Genomic DNA, 25,926 nt, shown 5'->3' on the forward strand with positions numbered 1-25,926 from the left:
AGATACTAGGAACCATGCTTGACTTGTTTACCATTTTATACTGACAACTCTCCAGGGCCTGGAGAGAGGAAACATGCAGGTATTTGTTGAATGATGAAAGAATGCACATACACCCTGGCCTATGCCCCAATACCCTACCAGCCCTCTTCTCCCACCAGGCTCTCGAATGGTGGCAGTGTGACTTCTGCTCCCAGGTAGGGATTGGGAGTGTTTTCTCCAGGGTAACTGATTAGCCCCTGAGGAAAGATTAAGGTGCTGGTCCTACAAGGCTCCACACAAATAACCAAGACAGATCACACTGCAGTGAAGCTCAAAGTCAACAGATCCCATCCACATGCTCAGACCTTCCAATCGGATATTTTGTTTCTTGTTCTTAAATATGAGTAGACAATCAAGATGGAGACCCATAAAAATAAACAAAACAAAAACACAACTTGGAGGAAACAAATTACACAGGGAGAAATATCAACTAAAACAACAAACAAAAAAACCCAAAAACACAAGACAGTCAAAGGTACAAATATCTAGTTATAAATTAAGTCATGGGATATACTATACAGCATGGTGACTATAGTTACTTTTATATTGTGTATTTGAAAATTGCTAAGAGAGTGGATCTTAAAAGTTCTCATCACAAGAAAAAATATCATAATTATGGTGATAGATGTAAACTTGACTTATTGCAGTGATCATTTCACAGTATATACAATGTTAAATCATTATGTTATACACCTGAAGCAAATATAATATTATATGAAAATATGACAGTATCTGAATAAAATAAATACTTTAAACACCCAATAAATGTTTAAAGAGAGAAGAAAAGATATTGCACCTAGAAAATAAGAATAGAATAATATTAAAAAATGTGGGGGTGGGGAGGAAGAACACTTGGAAATTGAATACATTATATAGAAATTTAAAAAAAAATAGAAGGGCTAGAAAATAAAGGGGATTAAATCTCTCTAAGAACAGAGCAAGAAGGCAAAGAGATGGAAAGTAGTACAAAAGAGTACAAAATATATCATTTCCAGCATGCCTACTTCTCTCAGCTTCTTTTATTCCTTCCTCAACCAGCTGTCAGGACAACTCAAGCATTTCTGCTCACTCAGCATTGGCCATCATTTTATCTAGGGCTTCTCAAAGCCACCCAATGCAGGAGCACCAAAATACATAAAAAAACTTCTGGAAGATATCAAGGGAGAGATCGACAGCAATATGATCATAGTAGGGGATATTAGTATTCCACTGACATCACTGGATAAATCCTCTAGAAAAAAAATCAGCAAAGAAACAGCAATCCTAAATGACTCACTAGATCAGATGGACTTAATTAACATCTTCAGAACATTTCACCCAAAGCTACAGAATATACATTCTTTCTCAAGTGCACATGGAACATTTTCAAAGATGGATGACATATTGGGTCACAGGCCAAGTCTCTCCAAATTCAAGAAGATTGAAATCATATCAAGCATCTGCTCAGACCACAATGGCATAATATTAGAAATCAACTACAATAAAAACAATCCAAAAAATTCAAACACTTGGAGGCTGAAAAGCATGCTATTAAACGATGATTGGGTTACCAAAGAGATCAAAGAAGAAATTAAAAAAATCCTGGAAATGAATGACAATGAAAACACAACAGTCCAAAACCCATGGGGCATGGTGAAAGCAATCCTGAGGGGGAAGTTCATAGCATTACAGGCCTACCTCGAAAAACAAGAAAAAAAGGCAATAAATTATCTAACTCTACAACTTAAAGAATTAGAAAGAGAGCAACAAGGAAAGCCCAGAGTGAGCAGAAGGAAGGAGATAATAATGATCAGAGCAAAAATAAATGACATAGAGACCAAAAACAAAACAAAACAAAACAAAACAAAAAACAGTACAAAAGATCAATGAAACCAAGACCTGGTTCTTGGAAAGGATAAACAAGATTGATGAACCTCTAGCCAGGCTCACCAAGAAACAAAGAGAGAATATCCAAATAAACAAAATCAGAAATGAAAGAGGTGAAATAACAACAGACCCTACAGAAATACAAAGGATTGTAAAAAAAATACTGTGAACAACTCTATTCCAACAAACTAAACAACCTAGAGGAAATGGACATATTTCTAGAAAAATACGACCTTCCAAAACTCAACCAAGAAGAATCAAAACATCTCAACAGGCCAACAACTAAGGAGGAAATTAAAGCAGTCATCAAAAAACTTCCAGGGAACAAAAGCCTTGGACCAGATGGCTTCATAAGGGAATTTTACCTAACATTCAAAGAATATCTAAAACCTATCCTTTTCACACTATTACAAAAATTCAAGAGGAAGACACACTTCCAAGCTCTTTCTACGAAGCCAACATTACCCTAATCCCCAAACCAGATAAAGACACCACAAAGAAAGAGAATTACAGGCCAATATCCCTGATGAACATAGATGCTCAAATCCTCAACAAAATTCTAGTAAAGCAGATCCATCATTACATTAGAAAGATCATACACCATGACCAAGTGGGATTTATCTCAGGCATGCAAAGCTGGTAGATTATCTGCAAATCAATAAACATGATACATCACATAAACAAATTGAGAGACAAAAATCACATAATAATATAAATAGATGCAGAAAAGGCATTTGACAAAATCCAACATCCTTTCCTGATAAAAAACTCAACAAAGTGGGAACTGAGGAATAATACCTCAACATAATAAAAGCCTTATATGACAAACCTACAGCCAACATTATACCTAATAGGCAAAAACTAAAACCATTTCCCCTAAGAACAGGAACAAAGATTAAGGTGATGCCTACTCTCACCACTCCTGATCAACATAATACTGGAAGTGCTAGCCATAGTGATCAAACAAGAAGAAGAAATAAAAGACATCCAAATTGGAAAAGAAGAAGTAAAATTGTTATTTGCAGATGACATGATATTGTAGATAGAAAACCCTAAACACTCCATCAAAAAAACTGCTAAAACTAATAGATGAATTCGACAATGTAGCAGGATACAAAATTAACACCCAGAAATCCATGGCTTTTTTATACACCAATAATGAACTCACAGAAAGAGAAACAAAAAAAAACAAAACAAAACAAAACAAAATCCCATTTACCATTGCAACAAAAAAAGTAAGATACCTAGGAATAAATGTAATTAAGGAGGTAAATGACCTGTACTCAGAAAATTACAAGATATTGAAAAAAGAGATAGAGGAAGAAATAAACAAGTGGAAGAACATACCATGTTCATGGATTGGTAGAATTAGTATCATTAAAATGTCCATACTACCCAAAACAATCTACAGATTCAATGTAATCCCCATTAAAATACCAATAGCATATTTCAAAGACCTAGAACAAACTCTCCCAAAATTCATCTGAAATAAAAAAAAGACCCCAAATAGCCACAGCAATCTTGAGAAAGAAGAACAAAGTTGGAGGGATCATGGTACCAGATATCAAGCTACACTACAAAACCACTGTTCTCAAAACTGCCTGTTACTGGCACAAGAACAGACATATAGACCAGTGGAACAGAACAGAGAACCCAGAGATCGATCCAAGCCATCATGCTCAATTAATATTTGACAAAGGAGGCAAAAGCATGCAATGGAGTCAAGACAGTCTATTCAATAAATGGTGTTGGGAAAATTGGACAAATACATGCAAAGAAATAAAACTAAACCACCAACTTACATCATACATAAAAATAAACTCAAAATGGATAAAGGACTTAAACGTAAGGCAGGAAATTATAAAAATCTTAGAAGAAGTCATAGGCAGCAAAATAGCAGACATTTGTCATAGCAATATCTTTACTCATACAGCTCCTAGGGCAGGGGTGGGCAACCCCTGGCACGCGTGCCAAACATTGCACGCCAGTAACTTTTGCTGGCACACGAAACCCTCTCTTACAATCTTCCATTTACAATTTTTTTCTTAATATCAACTTTTTCATTTTTCAGATAAATTCCGTGTAGGTGCATCTTAGATAAATAAATCATTTTACATAACAAGTTATCTTAAAGACCATAGACATGGCTGACTTTGAAATGCAGTTGATTGAATTTCAGAGTAGCTCAATTTGGAAGCAGAAATTTATTGACCTTAGAGTTGACTTGGAAAACATTGAAAAGAAGCGATTGGAGACAGGAGTACCAGAGAGAAGTGTGAAAACGAACTATTGAGGACTTGGAATGCCATCCCAGAAAATTTTTTCTGTTTAAAAAACTTCGTAACAGTGTTACTCTCCATGTTTTCATCCACATATGCTTGTGAATCTTTGTTCTCAGTGATGAATTTTGTTAAGTCTCGTAATAGCAGTAGCCTGACGGATGAAAGTAGTAGCTCGTGCATATCTCTGAAGGTCACAAAATATAAACCTGATGTAAAATTCTCTGTCATCAGTGATGCAGCAGCAAAAGTCCCACTGATAATATCAAATGGAGTCATAAAGTTTTCTGTCAGACTATCAGTGTACATGTATACATTAAAAAATAAACATATTTTTCATCATCAGATACTGTGTTTTTGTCGCTCGAATGAATTTTATTATTTCTTCAAGGTTCTTCACATACGTACACCTTAAGAGATATCAAGTAGGCATAACATGTTCTCAAAAAATTAGGGTTGGCACGCAGAAGAATTTTGAGTCAGAGATTTTGCTGGTTTTGGCATGCACTCACAAAAAATTTGCCCACCTCTATCCTAGGGCAATGGAAACTAAGGAGAAAATAAACAAATGGGACTTCATCAAAATAAAAAGCTTTTGCACAGCAAAAGAAACATCAACAAAATAATAAGAAAGTCCACTTCATGGGAGAAGATATTTGCCAATGTTATCTCCGATAAGGGTTTAATCTCCAAAATTTATAGGGAACTTATACAACTCAACAAAGGGAAGATAAACAATTCAATGAAAAAACGGGCTAAGGACCTAAATAGATACTTTTTGAAGGAGGACATGCAGAAGGCCAAGAGACATATGGAAACATGCTCAAAGTCACTAATCATCCAAGATATGTAAATCAAAATAACAATTAGGTACCATCTCACACCTGTCAGAATGGCTATCATCAACAAATGACAAGTACTGGTGAGGATGCAGAGAAAAAGTAACTCTCTTGCACTGCTGGTGGGAATGTAGACTGGTGCAGCCACTGTGGAAAATACTATGGAGTTTCCTCAAAAATTTAGAAATGGAACTTCTATTTGACCCAGTTATCCCACTTCTAGGAATATATCTCAAGAAAACAGAAACACCAATCAGAAAGGATATATGCACCCCTGTGTTCATAGCAGCACAATTTACAATAGCTAAGATTTGGAAACAGCCTAAGTGCCCATCAGATGTACTGTGGTAAGGAATTCTTACCATTTGCAACAGCATGGATGGAACTGGAGAGCATTATGTTAAGTGAAATAAACCAGTCAGAGAAAGATAAATATCACATGATCTCACTCATTTGTGGAGTATGATGAACAACATAAATTGATGAACAGAAATAGAACCAGAGTCATAGAAGTATTGAACACTGTCCAACCTATGAGGGAAGGCGGGGGATGAGAGGGTAAGAGATCAACCAAAGGAGTTGTATGCATGCATATGAGCATGACCAATGGACACAGACAGGGGGTAGGGGGTGAGGGCATGTGCTGAGGGGTGTGGGTGCCCGGGTAGTGGTCAATGGGGAAAAAGGAGATTTATTTAATACAATTAAACATTTAAATTGTTTAAAAAAGAAACAGTACCCTTTTCCCTACCAGGAACAAGAGTTTTGAACGGACATTTCACAAGAGCATCCACACCAATTTTCAACGTCAACATTATCATGGAAATTAAAAATAAAACCACAATATCCAATCACATCTACTGAAGTATCTGCAGTTAAAGAGTGATGACAAAATCTGACATGGATGAAAAGCAACTGGAACTTCATACAGTGCTGGTAGAAATATAAATAGTACCACCATTTTTGAAAATTCTCCGGCACTTTGTTATAAATTAAGCATACTTGGGATGGGGGGTGTCCCTTAGCCGGGCCTGTGCCCTCTCGCAGTCCGGGACCTCTCCCTCCTTACCGCCCACCTGCTTGCTGCTTCCTACCGCTGGGCTTGCTGCTCCTTAGTGCTGCTGCGAAGGCTCCCGCCACCACCGCGGCACTCGCCAGCTGCCCTGGCCCCTGCTGTGGGTCTGAGCTCCTCTGCTACAGCAAAGGTTTGGGTTCCATTCTGCCAGGGCACCTACTTAGGTTTCGGGTTGATCCCCGAACTGCTGCTCAGGAAGTGGCTGAGGACTGTGTGCTCTAGTCATTCGGTGGGAAGCTGGGGTTCCATTGCCAACCTGGCCCACTCTGATCCCCACTACCCCCGCTCCTACATCAAGGATGACTTCAACTATGGCCACTGCGTGGCCTCCGCCAGTGTACACATCCGCATGGGTAGGTCACCCTCTCTGTGGCTTGTCAGGCGTGGCTGCTGCACAGTCGCCCCAGAGGTGGATTTCCGGGTTCTCAGGGAGCGCGCCCTCCAGGCTGGACTCCCAGGGAGAGCTGGGTTGGAGGGAAAGCACTATGCCTGGAGCAGAGCACCCGTCCTGTGCAGGGCTCACAGGGTTTGTGTCTCTGATCTTGCCCTCAGCAGCCCCAGCGCCGAGGTGGTGAGTTTGGGGGCTGCTAGCTTCTGGCCCCCCCAATGGGGGTTTGTGTCTCCGATCCTGCCCCCAGCAGCCCCAGCACTGTGGTGGCAAGGCTTGGTGCTGCTCAGGGCCCCCCTACAGGTTTGTGCCTCTGATCCAGCCCCCAGCAGCCCCAGCGCCCTGGTGGCAGGGCTTGGGTCTGCTGGGTGCCAGGCCCTCCTGTGTGTTGTGTCTCTCATCTAGCCTCCAGCAGTCCCCGCACGGTGGTGGCTGGCCTTGGGTCTGCTCGGTGCCGGGCCTGCGGGTTTGTGTCTCTGATCCCCCCAGCAGCCCCAGCACCATGAAGGCGGGCTTGGGGCTCCTGGGTGCTGAGCCTACATGTTTGTGTCTCTGATCGGGCTCCCAGCAGCCCCTGTAAGAATAGGGCTTCCTCCAGCCGATGGTGCCACCAAGCCCCACCACCCAGGACCGCACATGGGAGTTCCACCTGCCCAGGACCGCACATGGGGGTCACGGCTGGGGATAGGGCTTAGGCGGCACGTTTGCACAGCCAAGCCCCCTGCCCAGGGCCGCACACAGGGGTCCTGGGCACCCAGGGCTGCACACGGGGGTCCTGGCTGGGGGCCCGGATGGTGGCTCCCGCTGGCCCGCCCTGCCTGCAGTATGCAAATTAGCCACCATCTTTGTTGACAGTTAATTTGCATATCGTGCTGATTAGCCAACGGTAGGCGTAGCAAAGGTACAGTTAATTACCATGTTTGTCTATTATTAGATAGGAGATATATATATATATATATATATATATATATATATATATATATATACATACATACACACAGTGGGGCCTTGACTTACGAGTGTCCCGACGAACAAGTTTTTCAAGAAACAAGCCGTCTCTCCGCCAATTTTTTGCTTTGAGTTGTGAGCTAAAATTCGGGTTATGTGCCAGCTTCAGATACCCCACCGCTAGTTGGCGCAGTGAACATCACAGTGAACGCCACAACATCAGCCCAGCATCATGTGTCTCACTCATTCACTTTATGATTTGACATATGAGTAATTTGAATTATGAGCTCTGTCACAGAACGAATTAAACTCGTAAGTCAAGGCCCCACTGTATATATATAGAGAGAGAGGTAATATGCAAATTAGGCTAGGATGCCATAACTAGTCATGACCTGACTATTAGCATATTATCTCTTTATTAGCTCCTATGCACACTGCAGGGCGTTACTCCAGAGACGAGACAGAAGTGGGGAGGTGCTGGGAGAATGCAGGACCAGCCTGAGGTGACTAAAGGGTGTGTGGAACCATGGGAGAAGGCACAAGGGAGAAGGTGAGAAGGCCAGCACCATGGATGAGCGGGCAGAAGGGAGAAGGTGAGAAGGCTGGCACCGTGCAAGAGAAGGCAGAAGGGAGAAGGCAGAAGAAAGAAGGTGGCAGTTAGGCAGGGTGATCAGGCCAGGAGGGGAGAGCAGTTGGGACCATCAGGCCAGCAGGGGAGCAGTTAGGGGCATCAGGCAGGCAGGCAGGTGAGCGCTTAGGAGCCAGTGGTTCTGGATTACAAGAGGGATCCTGAATTGGAGAGGGTGCAGGCTGGGCTGAGGAACTCCCCCCCCCCCGCCCCCAATGCATGAATTTCATGCATTGGGTCTCTAGTATCAAGATAAAAACTTACAAAATGATTTGTTCAATAATGTTTAAAGTAGCTTTATTCACAATAGCAAAATACTGAAAACAACACAAATGTCCATCAACAGGAGTTATGTATAAACACTGTGGTCTGTGTATATATTGCAATAAGATTCAGTTATAAAATGAATAAACTAATTTTACATCACAGAATGGATTAACCTCTAAAATATAATATAGAGCAAAAGAACCAACACACAAAAATACATGCATATGGTTATACTAGAGGCCCGGTGCACAAAATTCATGCATGGGTGGGGGAGGTCCCTCAGCCTGACCTGCACCCTCTCCAATCTGGGATCCCTCTCATAATCTGGAACCACTGACTCCTAAGCACTCACATTGAAGCTTCATATTTGGTGGCACTCAGAATCGCCAGAGCTATGAAACTTCACACCATTGCTGAGGATTTACTGTTGCCAGCTGCCAAAGATATTGTTCGAGTTATGATCGGAGACGAATTTGTTATGAAATTGAGTGCAATTTCCTTCTCTAATGACACTGTCCACAGAAGAATAGATGACATGTCTGCTGATATTCTTGATCAGGTAATTCAGGAAATTAAATCTGCTCCACTTCCAATATTTAGTATCCAGCTTGATGAATCTACAGACGTTGCAAACTGTTCACAGTTACTGGTTTATGTGAGGTATATTAATGATGGCGACTTTAAAGATGAGTTTCTTTTTTGCAAACCTCTTGAAATGACAACTACTGCATGTGATGTATTTGACACAGTTGCTTCATTTCTGAAAGAGCATAAGATCTCTCGGGAAAAGGTTTGTGGTGTTTGCACAGATGGTTCTCCAGCTATGCTAGGATGTCAATCTGGATTTCAATGTTTGGTACTGAATGAGTCACCAAAAGCCATCGGAACTCACTGTATGATTCATCGGCAAATATTAGCAACAAAGATGCTGCCACAAGAGTTACAAGAAGTAATGAAAAGCGTAATAAGTTGTGTCAATTTTGTAAAGGCAAGCACTTTAAACAGTTGCCTGTTTTTGCAACTGTGCAATGAGTTGGATTTGCTGAACAATGCTCTGCTATTTCACACTGAAGTGAGATGGTTGCCAAGAGGAAAAACTTTAAAACCTGATTTTGAGCTTTGTGATGAACTCAAAATGTTTTTTAATCAGAAAGCAAGACCACAGTTCGAAGCACTTTTCAGCGATAAAAGTGAACTGCAGAAAATAGCTTACTTGGTTGACATCTTTGCCATCTTAAATGAGTTAAATTTATCACTGCAAGGACCAAACGCAACATGCCTCAATTGGTCTGAAAAGATCCCATCATTCCAAATGAAACTTCAGCTTTGGCAAAAAAAATTGGATGAAAATAAAATTTACATGTTGCCTACCTTATCTGCTTTCTTTGAGGAACATGACATTGAACCAGACAAAAGGATTACAATGATAATTTCTGTGAAAGAATACTTGCACATGCTTGCAGACAAAATTTCATCGTACTTTCCAAATCTACCTATCACCCCATTTGCACTTGCCAGAAGCCCATTCACAGTCAAAGTTGAAGATGTTCCTGAGACAGCACAAGAGGAGTTCATTGAACTTATTAACAATGATGCAGCGAGAAGTGATTTCTCTACCATGCCAGTTACAAAATTCTGGATAAAGTGTTTGCAGTCATATCCTGTTCTGTCTGAGACTGTGTTGAGCCTTCTTCTTCCATTTCCAACAATATATCTTTGTGAAACAGGGTTTTCCAGCTTGTTGGTTATCAAGTCTAAATACAGAAGTAGACTTGTTGTGGAAGATGATCTTCATTGTGCTCTTGCAAAGACTACCCTGAGAATTTCTGATCTGGTGAGAAAGAAGCAATCTCAACCTTTGCACTGACATTGGCTATTTACGTATACTGTTGCAAAATATAACAATGTAGTTTACTGTTGTTATATTAAGACTGATATGCCAGGTCCCTTGAAACAGCAAGCATGGACCAGCTCCCGGCACTGCTACCCATGCTACACCATGCTTCAAGACAAAATTTCATTTATTTGTAATTAGAAATAAATATTTCACATTATATAATTACATATTGTTTTTGTGATTAATCACTATCCTTTAATTATGTTCAATTTGTAACAATGAAAATTCATCCTGCATATCAGATATTTACATTATGATTCATAACAGTAGCAAAATTACAGTTATGAAGTAGCAACAAAAATAATTTTATGGTTGGGGTCGCCACAACATGAGGAACTGTATTAAAGTGTTGCGGCATTAGGAAGGTTGAGAACCACTGCGTAATGGTGTCCTGGCCTAATTTGCATATTACCTCTCTCTATATATATATAGAAGCCCGTTGCATGAAGATTCGCACAATTGGCCTTCCTTCCCCTGACTGCTGGCACTGGTTTTCCTCCAGCACCCAGGACCCAGGCCTTTGGTCCAGCCGCAGCAGAGAAGCCTCTTCAGTCTTCAGTTCAGTCTTCAGTCTTCACTCTGGCCGGAGCCTTCAGTCTTCGCACCGCGCCTGCGTATGCAAATTAACCACCATCTTTGTTGGGTTAATTTGCATAGTCATTCTGATTGGCTGGTGGATGTAGCGGAGTGACACCAATTTGCATGTTTCTCTTTATTAGTGTAGATAGATATTGTATTTGCATAAAGTTAAAAAAAATTATTGCATGGTGATAGACTTGTGAAGGGGGCAAAGAATCAAAGACAATAGGGAAAGCAAAAAGTAAGGGATTTTCCTTTCTGTGTCTTAAGAAGTGTTTTCCTACCCCATGATCAAAAGGCTATGTTTTGTTCTACAAGCTTAATAGTTTTAGTTTTTCCATTTGGACCTGTGATCTGTTTCAAATTAATTTTTATGCAAGGTATGAAGTTGAGTTCATTTTTTCCCCCATACATTTTCCAAATACAGGACCATTTATTGAAAAAGCTTTCCTTTTGCCATATAAGTGCTTTGGTGCATTAATTGAAAATCACTGGGTCATGGGTTTAGTTTTGAATTCTCTATTCTTTTTTAAAATTCGATTTGTCTATCCTTATGCCTGTATTACACTCTATTGATTACTAGAGGCCCGGTGCATGAATTCGTGCATGGGTAGGGTCCCTTTGGGTGGCCTGCAGGAATCAGGCCAAAACCCACAGTCCAACATTGCCTGCAGCTCCTACCTGCCACTTCCGCTCATCTCGGTCCCACTGTGCCTGTATGGGCTCATGCCCAATCAATCCCAATCGGGTGAGGTTGGCGCTGCTGCAGCAGTGCTCACCAGCCATGAGCCCTGCATCTGGCACCCTCCCAAAGGGAGTGGCCTGCAGGATAGGGCTGAAACCGGCTCTCCGACATCCCCCGAGGGGTCCCAGATTGCGAGAGGGCACAGACCAGGCTGAGGGACCCCACTGGTGCATGATCGGGCTGGGGAGGGACCATAGGAGGGTTCCAGGGTGTGTCCGTCTCATCTTGCTCAGTCCCAATCAGCCAGATCCCAGCAGCAAGCTAACCTACCAGTTGGAGCATCTGCCCCCTGGTGGTCAGTGCATGTCATAGCGAGTAGTTGAGCACCTTAGCATATCATTAGCATATTATGCTTTGATTGGTTGAACTGACAACTGGACGACTGGACACTTAGCATATTAGGCTTTTATTATATAGGATTTTTTAAAAAATGATGTCTGCCTGAAAGTTCCCTGTTAAGATCTCAGAAATAAAATACAACCAGGATTTCTTATGAGAGTTTTGCTGGTCTGGCTCAGAAAAATGTTTGCTTCTGTCTCATGCTTTTTGATCTGGCTCTTAATGCCAGTCTTCATTCTTCCATATCTGTTTACTGAATACTTACTTTGCCCCAGACTTTGCTCGAATCTGAAAATAGAGAGATAAAAGACCTAGCCAATGTCTCAAAACACCTAAATCTAGACACTTAAATAAATGTGATATAAGATAGTTAAGATCTTTGATAGAGGCCAGATGTGGAGACACAGGAATAGACATTTAGAAAGCTGTTAGAAAGAGTAGGTAGAGAGAAAATGTCAAGGAAGACTTTCTGGAGGCTGTGATAGATGAGCTGAGTTTTAAAGAGGGTAAGGCTGGAGAGTCTGGGAGTAGGTAAAACAGGAGAGAGCTGAACCTATAAAAGCATGGAAGTCTCGAGGGTCTCAGAACTTCACATAGGGTTCAATGTGTCTGAGAGGATTGTGACAGGGACTATAGGGCAGGTTAGAGAACAGTTAGGCAGGGTTTATTTTAATTACATCAAGGCTTTCAAATAATCATAATGGATAATTCAAGCATGGTCTGCCATTCAACTCCTATGAGCTATTTTCCTGTTTTGAATTTTAAGTTTTTTTTCTTACTTCTAAAGCAATACATATATATGTTAGGAAATAAAAAATATACAAATAAGCAAGATGAAAAGAATTATACCATCAATAATTCTGCTACAAAACTTCTTTTAACAATTTATAAATCCTCTGGATCTTTACATACATATTTTTCTTTAATAAAAATGCTATTAAAATTCTAAATATTACTTTGTAACCTGCTATTTTGTTCAGTTAGTATTTTAGGAACATATGTGACACGTTAATTCACATTCTTCTGTATTATTTACAATATATGAATAGTAGCATTTCTTGTATTTCTTTAGTTACACTAAAATGTATTAAGACATGCATATGATGGTATAAATTTATTTGAATATTGGACATTTCAATTGGTTTCAATATTTTGCTATTAGAAATAGCATTTAGATGAACATTCTTGCTCATATTCTTAATTATTTCCCTGAGTCCATATCAATAGCTTTATTAAATTTCAATCTTAAGATAAAAATATTATGAAATAACCATACCAAGAATAATTAGAAGGCTATGCAAAACCATACATAACCCTCCGCAATTAATCATCATTACTTGCTAGTATCCCAAATGGTGACCTTCCTAAACCTCATAGTATTTGATTATTCAAACCTACCATTTGAAAATGAATTGAATTCATGAGGAGTTAAAGAGAAGAGTTTGGTTAAGTTTAACAGACACTGGGGCCTCCATGTACCAGGGAAGGAATGAGGGAACTCCTTAGGGAGCTCAGCTCAGGCTTAGGAGGCAAATCATTTTTGCAATAAATGATGTAAGAAAAGTTTGCCTAAGACTTGGAGGGCATCCAGAGGAAGGCCAGGCAGCTCAGCATGGCAAGTGGGATAGGAAGGAGTGAGGGGACTTCCTGGATAAGATGGACCTGCAATTTGGGTTGCTGTAGAGAACAATCAAATAACAGATACATTGGGGGGTTTGGAACGGGGCAAGTGGTTAAGCTAAATGGTACCAAAGATGCTTTCTATATTAGTTAGGGTTCTCCAGAGAAACAGACCAATAGGATAAAAATAGATATGTAGAAATAGATTTATTATGAGGGATTGGATCACATGTATAGAGATTGAGAAGTCCTATGATCTGCTGTCTGAAAACTGGAGGTTCAGGTAAGCTGGTGGTGTAGTTTCAGTCCATTTCTGGAGGCCTAAGACCAAAGGAGCCAATATCCAAGGATAGCAGAAGATGGATGTCTTAGTTTAATTAGAGAGCAAGTTCATTCTTCCTTTGCCTTTTCAGGCCTTGATTGGATGATGCCCAGCCACATAGGTGAGAGTGATCTTCTTCACTTAGTCTACTAATTCAAAAGCTAATCTCTTCCAGAAATACCCTCTCAGACATACCTAGAAATGATGTTGCCATGGTTTTGTTAAATTAACATTTGCTATACGGAGCATAGGGTGCAAGCCCGGGTTTAACAACAGAGAACATGAGAAACAGCACAAGATAAACTGATAGAGAAGTTTGTTACTCACAGATTCTGGAGGCCATACAAGGCATGCCTCGGGGGCCATACAGGGATGTCAAGGCAGAGCATTAGAAAGGGAGGGAGAGAGAGAGAGAGAGAGAGAGAGAGAGAGAGAGAGAGAGAGAGAGAGAGAACAAATTTGGGACACATGACTTTATTAGGGTTTGTGGGTGGAGTGCTTTGGGGTTGGCAAAAGATGGTTTTGGTAAGCCCCATGAGAGTCTTATATAAGAGGTGCATAAGGCATACAGGCAGTGGGAGGAAGGAGAGACTGTCAATCACAAAGGCTGTTGGGAAAATCATATCAGGAACTCACAATTTCTTATGACTCTGCAGGCCGCCTTTTAGAGCATGTGCTTTTATAAGAGTCCAGTGTCAGTTTAAGGTCCCTGAGACTGAATGATTAAAAAAACTGGGTTCTGAGGCAGCAATACCATGAGTAGCTTAGTTAAACTCTCCACAAATGTTTTACCAGCTGTATGGGGTTTCCTAATCCCAGTCAAGTTGACATAAATTAACCATCATACCTTCCAATGTTGCAAATTTATACTTTCTAAATAATAAATACCTTGATATAAGCTTTCACTTGCATCATGTCCTTTAATCCTCATAATGTTCCTACAGGAGAATAGACATTATTTCCATTTTTACAGAGAAATAACTAAAGCTCACACTGGTCATGGATAGAGGACTTGGGATCCAAACCTGTTTCTTCTAATCCAAACCACAGGTCATGTCACTGCATCACATGATTCCTTAACAGAAGGTGTTTCCTTAGCTTCAACATCTTCATTTTTGGTTTGCGCATCCCTTAGGGGCAGAAAGAATAAATGTTCATGGAGACCCTACCATATGCAAACTTTGCATTAGGTGTTTTATTTAAATTATCCTATTTAATTCTCATAATAACCCCATGAAAGACACAGGGAAGTTAGTCTCACCTGTTCAGGTTAAGTAATGTGGTAAAAGACAGATAGCTAAACATGATGGAGCAGGAATTTTATCTGACATCAAATACCACATGTGTATTGCTATATAGCTCAGGTCTTTTGTTTTCTTGCCCAACCCCCTCTGAGCCATGTCAAAGTAGTTATGGTTAGAGTAGTAGCCATGATTGTAAACGATTCTATTATATGACTGTCACTTCAACTGCCTGAAAAACTCACTCAGATTAGGAAGTTCTTGGGTTTCTCTCACTCTTGCCTGATGCCCACCCTACCCATTACAGCATTTATTCTGTAGAAGTATGTAAAATTTAAGGCATAATTGTCTTGGGGCTCCAATTGGGCCAAATTAAAAAGTCCCCTGGTCTGAAGCCCTGAGTATTAGTGTGTACGGCTCTCTTTCTTTTTTGTTTAACTGTTAAATGTCAGGCTGAGATGTCTTGTCAAGTGGGAAAGAAGAGTTGGGTGTCAAAACAGAGGAAGACAGAGAAGTGTAGGAGACATCAGAAAGCCAGCAGTATAGCACAATTAATCTCCAGGGTTTGAATCACATGGACAAATGTCACTATTATTTGGATCAACATTTTATTCTCCATTTTCTTCTTAATATATAGATAGCTGCTTCAGGTCACACACACACAAAATACATTCAATGAAACAAAACATAGATATTTACTAAGACACTAAAAATGAAAGTTCAACATAAACTAGTCCACTGAAATGTTTGGCTGAACTCATAAGAATAGTAATTATGCCATTCTTGGGCACCCACACTGAAATAATCAGGAGAAGATTATTCCGAAAAAAATAAAGAGGATATTAGGCACACTGAGTGAAAGAGCCTAGAGAGTAGAATGAAAACTGGCATGACCATTTTGCAGAATTTGGGTCAAACAGAGTTAGAATAAGTTTTTAAAGATGATATACTAAGAGAGTAAAAGGCTGATAAACAGCACTTGTATTGCCCTAACAGGTTTGGCTCAGGGGATAGAGCGTCGGCCTGCGGACTGAAAGGTCCCAGGTTCGATTCTGATCAAGGGCATGTACCTCGGTTGCGGGCACATCCCCAGTAGAAGGTGTGCAGGAGGCAGCTGATCAATGTTTCTCTCTCATTGATGTTTCTACCTCTCTATCCCTCTCTCTTCCTCTCTGTAAAAAATCAATAAAATATATTAAAAACAAACAAACAGCACTTGTATTTTTAGCAAAATAGAGTAAATTGAGGAATTCAAAAGTAAAGAGAAGCATAATTCAAGTAAGGCAGGAAACCCCATATCATTCTCACTATTCTTTATCAATAAAAAGGAAACAAATTAAAATAAGAAATCAGAAGTCAATAAGATTTTATGGGAATATAAAGTTGGTATTATGGAAGCAAAGCCCATTTCTTTGCTGCAGGAAACTCCAGGCTGAGTGCTGACTAACTACAGACATCAGATCTCCTAAAGCTGTATTTTGGTGTGTCTTTTTGTTTTTGTGGGTTTTTTTTTGCTTTGCTTGTACCTTGAATGCTGGGTCTTGCGGGAAGTCAGCACTGTTCCGGACTTCTGGTGGGTGAGCTAAGGTTAGATATTGGAGTTGATCCTTTAATTTATGCACTGATTCTTCTTAGTGAAAAACAAAGATTGTGAGAACATGTGTTAGAAGTTTAGCTCTGAGAGATGGGTACATAATATAAAATTGACTCCAACAATTTGAGTCAACCTGAAAACTCCCAGTCTCTTAGGATAAAAAAATATAATCCTGTTTAGAGATTTCTGGTTTGATCACATTTTTGGGATTGGTTCTTTTCACCAAGCCTATTAATTAAAAAATACAAAATGCAAAGTTAATTAAACAGCAAGATATTAGAACATTTTTATTTCATTAATTTTTCAAAGTATTAATAGTAACTACACATTCAATACCAGAAATACACATTTTTTCCAGTGGCTGCTGAAAAACAATGGAAATAATTCCAGTCAGGGTAGCAGCTCACTGTTGGCTGACCTGCCTCTGAAGTATTTACTAATTCCTGGTGACTTTTACATTGTGGAGTTAGTCATTAGGTTAAGTTTGATAAGAAACAGATACAACTAGGATTGGGAATTCAAATATGTATTATATGTCTCCTCACAATCATAAATAAGTTTATCATTTTTTTTCCTTTTTCTTTTTTAGGCTCATGCCAAAATCTGGCATCTCTACAATACTTCTTTCCGTCCAACTCAGGGGGGCCAGGTGTCCATTGCCCTAAGTTCCCATTGGATCAATCCGAGAAGAATGACAGACCACAATATCAAAGAATGTCAAAAATCTCTTGACTTTGTTCTAGGCTGGTTTGCCAAACCCATATTTATTGATGGTGACTATCCTGAAAGCATGAAGAATAATCTTTCATCTCTTCTGCCTGCTTTTACTGAACCTGAGAAAAAGTTCATCAAAGGCACAGCTGACTTTTTTGCTCTTTCCTTTGGACCAACCTTGAGTTTTCAACTATTGGACCCTCGTATGAAGTTCCGCCAATTAGAATCTCCCAGCCTAAGGCAATTGCTTTCCTGGGTTGACCTTGAATATAACCACCCTCAAATATTTATTGTGGAAAACAGCTGGTTTGTCTCAGGGACCACCAAGAGAGATGATGCTAAATATATGTATTACCTCAAAACGTTTATAATGGAAACTTTAAAAGGTAGGATTTGGGATAAAATTCTAATTCCTGCCAAAATCCACTGGTAAAACAATCTTTAAGATGATCTGTAATAAACTATGTGAATTTGTAGTTTTTAATCATAATATAGAAATTCATTTTGGCAATAATAAGAATACATTTATGTAACACCTTTCTCATTTGGGGCCTTAATAAAGTTATATAATTTTTAAACCCATTTTGAAAATCAAAAACTGGGTTATAATGTGTAAAATTACTTGACTTTCAGAGTTACTACTATAGATTTTTATATTACATTAAGGATTAAGTAAATCCCAGAGTATCTAGCTCCCTTTAAATGTTTTTGGGTTCTTATTGCTTGTACTGAGCGAAACACTTAAAAAATTTTTTTTTAATTGATTTCAGAGAGGAAGGGAGAGGGAGAGAGAGATAGAAACATCAATGATGAGAGAGAATCATTGATCAGCTGCCTCTGCACACCCCCTATTAGGGATCAAGCCTGCAACCTGGGCATGTGCCCTAGATTGGAATCAAACCTGGGACCCTTCAGTCTGCAGGCTGACACTCTATCCACTGAGCCAAACTGGCTAGGGCCTGAATGAAACATTTTTTAAAGAAATAAGAATATCAACATTTTCTGGAGAAAATAGTAAGTAGTTACTGCTTTTAAAAACTGTCTTCATTTTATTGCATCAGGCACAATGTTAGGTGCCTAGGATAGAAAGGGGAACATCCAAAGAGCACCCACTGGAAATAAAAGAAATCCAAATAAAAATTTATTGGCGATAAGACTATTTGTGAAGACATCTATGTGTAGAGTTATATAGGTTTGATTAGATTCTTTTGTAGGTCATTGCTCTACCAAACAATGAGCACACTACATAACTTATTTGTTACTTAGTAAAACCCTCAAATCTCTTGTCCTCTCCCCCTTTGCAGCCATTAGGCTGGACGGGGTGAACATCATTGGGTACACAGCGTGGTCCCTCATGGACGGCTTTGAGTGGCACAGAGGCTACAGCATCAGGCGTGGACTCTTCTATGTCGACTTTTTGAGCCAGGATAAGAAGTTGTTGCCAAAGTCTTCAGCTTTGTTCTACCAACAGCTGATAGAGAAAAACGGCTTCCCTCCTTTACCTGAAAATCAACCCCTAGAAGGCACATTTCCCTGTGACTTTGCTTGGGGAATTGTTGACAACTACATTCAAGTAAGTCAGTTGACAAAACCAATGAACAGTCTCACAAGCCCTATCACTAGTGAGTAGAACCTCCTTATTAGGTTGTCATGCACATTGTTCTTTGGACCAAACACAACTCGGTAAGAGTATTTTTTGGAATGCTGCATCCTTCTTTCCAAAAATCTTCCTAGCGTCGCCTTACATTTTAAATCAGCCCTTAAAGGGGAACAAATAAAAAAACGTATAATATTTAAGATCTGATAAGATAAAATACTCTTTTTTAACACAGCAATTTTCAAACCTTTTTAAAGCAGTTGAGTTCTTCCATAAATGAGATGTAATACTGAACTCCAAATTATCTGATATCTCAGTGAAGCTGCTAAAAATGAGGCAGGCAGAGCCCTACTGAGATATAGCTTTGGATCCCACAATCTTGCTGAAATATGTAGAGGATGGAAACCCTTGCTCAAAATCATTTTGAGCAATAGTAATTGAGATGGTAAGTAAGTTCCATATGGCAAACCAATATTTACTGAGTGCATACTATGTAGTTAGTTTTCAATATTATTGTAATTTTAAAATATTTTAATTTACTTCCTTAAATTAAAAAATTAAGATTTAATTTTTCTTTTAATTTTAAAGAAATTTGTTTTCTGGAGTTTAATTGAATAGTAAGCACTAATTGGATGCTTAGTAGATATACATATGCTACTATGTTTGAGGGGAGCATACAATGAGATGAGTAAGATATGATCCCTGCCTTGAAAGGAGTCTTGAGTGAAAATGATAGATACACAAATAATATAACATATGCAGAGAGTAGAGTATGAAAATAGACAAAGTTCAGTATCCACAGCAATGGGATTAAGCATGTTGAATGCTTCTAGCCAATTCATTGGTTCTGTAGGGGAGTAACGTTAACTTTTTCTCTACTCTTCTGAGTTCTTAGCTGAGAACCCTGTAATAAAAGTCAGATTAACAAGAGAAGAACAAACAGAAGTTTATTAACATGTATACCTCATATATACTACATGGGAGATACTCAGTGAAAAATGAATAACTCCAGGGGTGGCTTAGAATTCAGGCTTAAATACCATGTTAATAGGGAAAGGGGTCTCTTAAGGGAGAGTAAATGATTTTTAGAAAACATAACTGGGCCCTTATAAGAATAGATGAGAACTATGATAGTTTGTGACAAAGTTTGTCTGAGTATGTTGTTGACTTCTAGTCTCTTCTGTGACAAGAGTTAATCTCTGGTTGATGAAATTCTGGGGAGGGGATTTATGACCTTCAGTTCCTGTTGGAGGATCCATCTTCAGGCAGATAAAGAGAGTGCTGAGGAAGTCTCTCCCTGCATTTGATGTTTTTCAAGTGTCTGCAGCTCAAAATAATCAATACACCAAAGGGGCATATTTTGGGGCAGCATATTCTATTACCCTTCAGTTCAAAAGTATTTGGAAGAATGTTTGGATCTGAGGAAAGTCCTTCTAGTTGAAATGGTTTGCTCTTTTCTTGTAAATATCAAATTATAATCTTTTATTTATAAGAAAATATATCAACACTATACTTAATACTTTTTTTTCCTGGTTTGTATTACTCTTATGTCTTTTTCAGACCTCCCATTAGTTTTAGGGTCAGTCTCAGAGATAAATTCCTTCCTTACAGGTTAGCAAGGATATCAGAAGCAAAACAGCAAATCTTCTCAGCTCCCCCCACTCAGCGGGGTGTTTTCCAGCCTCTTTCCTCTCTCCTCCCTCAGCCCACTGATATTTGCAACCTCCCTGTTCTAATTCCCCTCCTGCAAGGGGGATAAACAGTGGCGTTTAAGTTGGATGTTAAGGGGCAGGAGTGGTGAAAGTGAGATAGAAGGAGAGAGGGAAAAGGACAAGGGAGGAAGGTAGACTCTCAGTCTTTCCTTCCTCCCCTTCAGTAACGGGGTTGGGTGATATGGTCCCTGGCCCTTGTTCCATCTCTTGATCTCCTGCTTTGCCTAGCTCACTACTGGGCCCTGCCTCCCTTGTCGTTGAGGGCTCATGCTCCTCTCAGATCTCGGATGGTAGCCTGAGCCTCGGCAGGTAATTCTCAGTTCAGTCCTTTGTGAAGAGACGTCTCCACCAGCATCTCTGTGCAGACAGTGTGAGCTCAGAGACATGGGGAGCCCTTTCATTCTGCTCATTCCCCACCCAAGGGCTGTGTTTGCCTTGGGGACTGGTAAGGAGTGACAAAGTCTTAAGAATATATCTTATTTCCTCAAAAGGGAAGAGAAACATCTGATCAGCTGCAACAAGCATGGCAGTGAGGAGGAATGGAGATGAGGAGAGAACCCCTTTTTCTACTCCTAGAAGCACTTGTTTTGGAATTTGGTCTAATGCCAGACAATCATCAGCCATGGACCTTTCTTCTCAGGTCATTAGCTCAGGGTCCCTACTCCTCCACCTAGCAGAGCTACCCAGTACTCTCCTATGCAGAATCAGCCAAACAAAAAATTAAGTCACTTTCAACCCCATGGTGAACTTGAACTCCAAAAGCTCTTTAGTAGAAAAAAGCTGCAATTGTTATTTTATTTTTTTGCTTTTCACCATAAGCTATGCATTATTTTGGTAGTGCCATTCCCAAGCTGGCTTCTTAATTGACAAAGTAAAATGAGGATTTTGTTAGGGCAGTTCAGAGGAATGTGGGAGTATGTTTTAATGTACTCTATCCTTTTACTACATTATATTAAAGTTCTGAGAAGTGACTTTTAAACCATTGAAATTTATCTTTTCCTCCTGTCTAGCATTTCAAAATCCTAATATTAATGAGGCATACATTTTACTTGAAAAACTTAAAAAATCATTAAGCACACAACCTGTCTGAAATCTGACCTTAGGTTTATTCATATGGATTGTCATTGTGTTTGGACCAAATTTTTCACAACTACTAATTCTTATAGTGAATTAGGTATGGAACATGCCACATTCTGGAAATATACGGCTTCTTTAGCAGTGGTTATGTTAGAAAAAAGTTTCTTCCATAACATATGAAATACGTACTGTATACCTATTCCTTCTGATTCAGCTTTATTTCATTTTTTATTAAGAAACTAGTGGCCCAGTGCATGAAACTCATGCACTGGTAGGGCCCTAGCAGCTGCTGGCTGGGTACTCTCTCCCTTCCCCCGGCTTCCTGCCACCACTGCCACCTGGGGCCTCCCTCCCTTCCCCCAGCCAGCCCCACACCCTGGTCGAACTCCCAGAAGAACTCCTGGTGGAGGGGACAATTTGCATACTATGCTTTTATTACATAGGATAAGTCAACTAATTTAAAGGAGATTAGATATAATTGTGCCTAAATTTTATTGTTTCTAAATGTTCTGTATTTTATTTATTTATTTAAAATCTATCTTTATTGTTGAGAGTAATATAGATGACCCCCTTTTAAATCCTTATTGAGACCTTTCAGTCCACAGGCCGATGCTCTATCCACTGAGCCAAACCGGTTACAGCTCCTCTTCCTCTTCTTAAAGAATAACCTTCAACATTTTATATAATACTGGTTTGGTGGTGATGAACTCCTTTAGCTTTTTCTTATATGTGAAGCTCTTTATCTAACCTTCAATTCTAAATGATAGCTTTGCTGGGTAGAGTAATCTTGGTAATAGGTGCTTGCTATTCATCACTTTGAATATTTCTTGCCATTCCCTTCTGGCCTGCAAAGTTTCTGTTGAGAAATCAGTCCTATGGGCACTCCCTTGTAGGTAACTAACTGATTTTCTCTTGCTCCTTTTAAGATATTCTCTTTGTCATTTAAATCATAATGTGTGTTGGTGTGGGCCTCTTTGGGTTCCTCTTGTTTGGGACTCTCTGTGCTTCCTGGACTTGTAAGTCTATTTCTTTCACCAGATAGAGGAAGGTTTCTGTAATTATTTCTACAAATAGATTTTCAATGTCTTGCTCTCTCTCTTTTCCTTCTGTCACTCTCATAATGCGAATGTTGGTACACTTGAAGTTGTCCCAGAGGTTCCTTACACTATCTTCACATTTTTTTTGGATTATTTTTTCTTTTTGATGTTCTGATTGGGTGTTTTTTGTTTCCTCATATTCCAAATTGTTGATTTTATTCTTGGAATCTTCTACTCTTGAATTCCTATAAATTATTCTTTATTTCAGTTAGTGTATGCTTATTTTCTGTTTGTTCCTTTTTCAAGTCTTTGGAGTTTTCAGTAAGATCCTTGAAAGTCTCACTAAGTCCCTTGAAGCTCCCATTAAGATCCTTGAGCAACCTTATAACTATTGTTTTGAACTCTGTATCTAGTAGTTTGTTTGCTTCCATTTCATTTAGTTCTTTTAGTTTTTTCTGGAGATTTTTCTGTTCTTTCATTTGGACATGTTTCTTTGTCTCCACATTGTGACTGCTTCTCTATGTTTGTTTCTATGTATTAGGTAGAATTGCTTTATCTCCTGGAATTGGTAGAGTGGCCTTGTGTAGTAGGTGTCCTGTAGGGCCCAATGGCTCAGCCTCCCCAGTCACATGAGGAGCTCTAGGTGCACTCCTATGTGAGCTGTGTGCACTATTCTATTGTAGTTGAGCCTTGATTGCTGTGGCATCACTCGGAGGACTTAACATCCAGGCCAATTTGCTTTGAGGTTCAGTTGCACCTACAGTGGAAGAGTTGCTGTGTAGGAGACACCCTTATGGAGCAGGACTTGCTTCAGTGGGGCTTTGGTGCTCACTGAGTCTGCCCCTTGAGTGTATCACTTATGGATGTGTGGAGTTATTATCTGGTATTTTCTGAAGCTGCCCACTGGGTGCACTGGCCTTGGGGCCTCCAGGGAGGTGAAAAGTAAGCTACTACCTGGGGCCACTAGGCAGGAGCTACAGAGGGATCTGAAGATGGCTGCTACTTGTGTTGGGCTTGGAAGTGCTCAGGCAAGGCCAAGCTGTGAAGCAAGGTAGGCTGCTGCTTGTGCTGGATCTTGCTGATGCCAGCTGCTTTTTGTTTGAGAGATTTTAGGGAAGCCTGAGCTAGGACAGGTCATTCATATGGAAAAGCCACAGCAAACAGTTTGGTTGGGGCTGAAAATTGTATGGGGCGGAGTCTCAGGGACTCCTCATGGCAGAGCGAATAGTGTGAGCCAGGTTGATGGAGACTTAGCTATGGTGCCTGCCAGTCAGCTCTACAGGTGAGGTCTCAGCATAGGAACAATGATTGCTGTAAGCACCCCTATCTGGGAGAAAGCCACCCCACAAGGTCTTGCTCTGATGCCAGACAATCCGGTTCCTTCCCATATGTCCCTGGATCCGCCCACGCTGCTGTCCAAGCATTGGAGCTCAGAGGGAGTGGAACTGTGTAAGTTTATGCACCAGCCCTTTAAGACCATGTGAGAACCACACCAGAGTCCTCAGACAGCCAAGGCCACTTAGAATGTGAAAGGCCTTGTTGATAGTATGCCGAATGGCCAAGGCCACTCTGAACACAGCTGTAAGGCCACAGCCATCTCACTGTATTCCGCACCCTTCTATAGCCCAAATGATGATGTCATTATTGGCAACTAGCCTTCTTTGTCTCTGGAGTAATATACAGATTACTGACCAGCTAGTCTGCTAGAGAGTAGGCTGGGGAGTGGGGTTGGGTGGGGAGGCTAGAGAGCTCAGATGGAGCTGAAAACTCAGACAGAGCTGAGAGCTGGTACTGCTCTGATGTAAGGCTAAGAGCTCATAGAGAGCTCAGATACAGCTACTAAGTTAACCAGCCAGTGTGCTGAGAGAGAAGCTTAGAGGTACTGTGTGAGGCCACAGAGACCAGCCAGTGTGCTGGGCAGGGGAGAAAGGGGAAGCTACTGAGCCAGAGAGGCTGCAGAGGCTACTGAGGCTATAGCTCTAAGGGAGAGCTCAGATACCACTACATTGTAAGGTGGTGGGTTTAGAGGTAGCATGCAGCTGCTCAGATAAATAGCTGTGGGCACAGAGACTAATGCTGCTTTTGTGGGAAAGATGTATCTGTTCACCAGCTGGTGTATGGCTGCCTGCCTGTATAGGTCTGCTATAAAGAACTCTTTTTGTTAATGGCTATATGGCCACTGGCTTCTGCAATAAAGACTCATTCTTATGCACACACAACCTCTCATGGCTTCTCCGTCTAAGACCCAGTGTGCAAGAAGACTCAACCCCACGCAGAGGGGCTAGGACCCAACACCTGTAACTAGTGAACAGAAGATAAAGAAGGAACTTGGACTAAGTTCCAACAGTTAGTACAATGGGCAGGGTTCAAGAAGGAACCTGTCCTGGTGTGGTCGGGAAGAATTTAGAAGAATCTATAGACAGCGGTGTTCTTGCTGTCTCTGACAGAGCAACTGCCTGGGTCTCCAGCAGCCTCCATAAATATCCTGTATTTTTAAGAAATAAATTTCTCTACCCCTAAGATGTATATTTTAGTCTCTATTTTGTTTTCAAGTGGACTGAATAAAAGCTGGTGTTTTGGAACAATTATGGTAGAAAAGATACAAATTTAGTCAACTCAGAGTTCTACAAAAATAATCGAAAAATTCTTTCTAACTACGAACACTTTCACTTCAAAAGAGCATGCAAATATTATCTCTTGCAAAGCCAAGGAAACATGATTGGTGGGTACAGCACAGTGGAAAAATACTTCTGACAGCATTCCCACAGTACTAGGGGAAATGCATATGTGGGTGATCTACAAGGGACAATCCTCCAGAAAACGCAATTTCCCTCTGACATGTTTTTTATTATTTTCCTTTAGGAACACAGCACCGACCCCTCCAGTGAAACAGCAGCTTATTTGCAACAGTTCCATAAAACTTTAAGGAAATCTCTACTAGAGGTTCAAAACTGGAGTTTGTCTGACCCCTGCTTTTATAGAGAGGGTCAAACCAAAGTAACCTTCTCTAAGGAGACTATTTGCAAGAGAAAACAGGTGTAGGCAGTGGGTTTGGGGTGCACTTTCAGTTTGCATTCCCTTCATGGTTTACATGTGGAGGGATGATTTTTTCATTATGAGTTT

At 40.2% G+C, this 25,926-nt stretch overlaps 1 protein-coding gene across 1 annotated transcript in view; it reads left to right on the top strand.

Moving 5' to 3' along the window:
* KL (klotho) overlaps positions 1–25,926 on the top strand; it is a gene marked incomplete at both ends in the record, with an annotated part of 50,070 nt that overhangs the window by 21,148 nt on the left and 2,996 nt on the right. Inside the window, 2 exons of the mRNA XM_081084988.1 lie at positions 17,256–17,766; positions 18,685–18,953. Coding sequence (XP_080941114.1) covers positions 17,256–17,766; positions 18,685–18,953 — 780 coding nt within the window. The remainder of the gene's footprint in view (positions 1–17,255; positions 17,767–18,684; positions 18,954–25,926) is intronic.

This window comes from Myotis nattereri (genome assembly GCF_964212035.1).
Source record: "Myotis nattereri genome assembly, chromosome: 2".
Taxonomy (NCBI): Eukaryota; Metazoa; Chordata; class Mammalia; order Chiroptera; family Vespertilionidae; genus Myotis; species Myotis nattereri.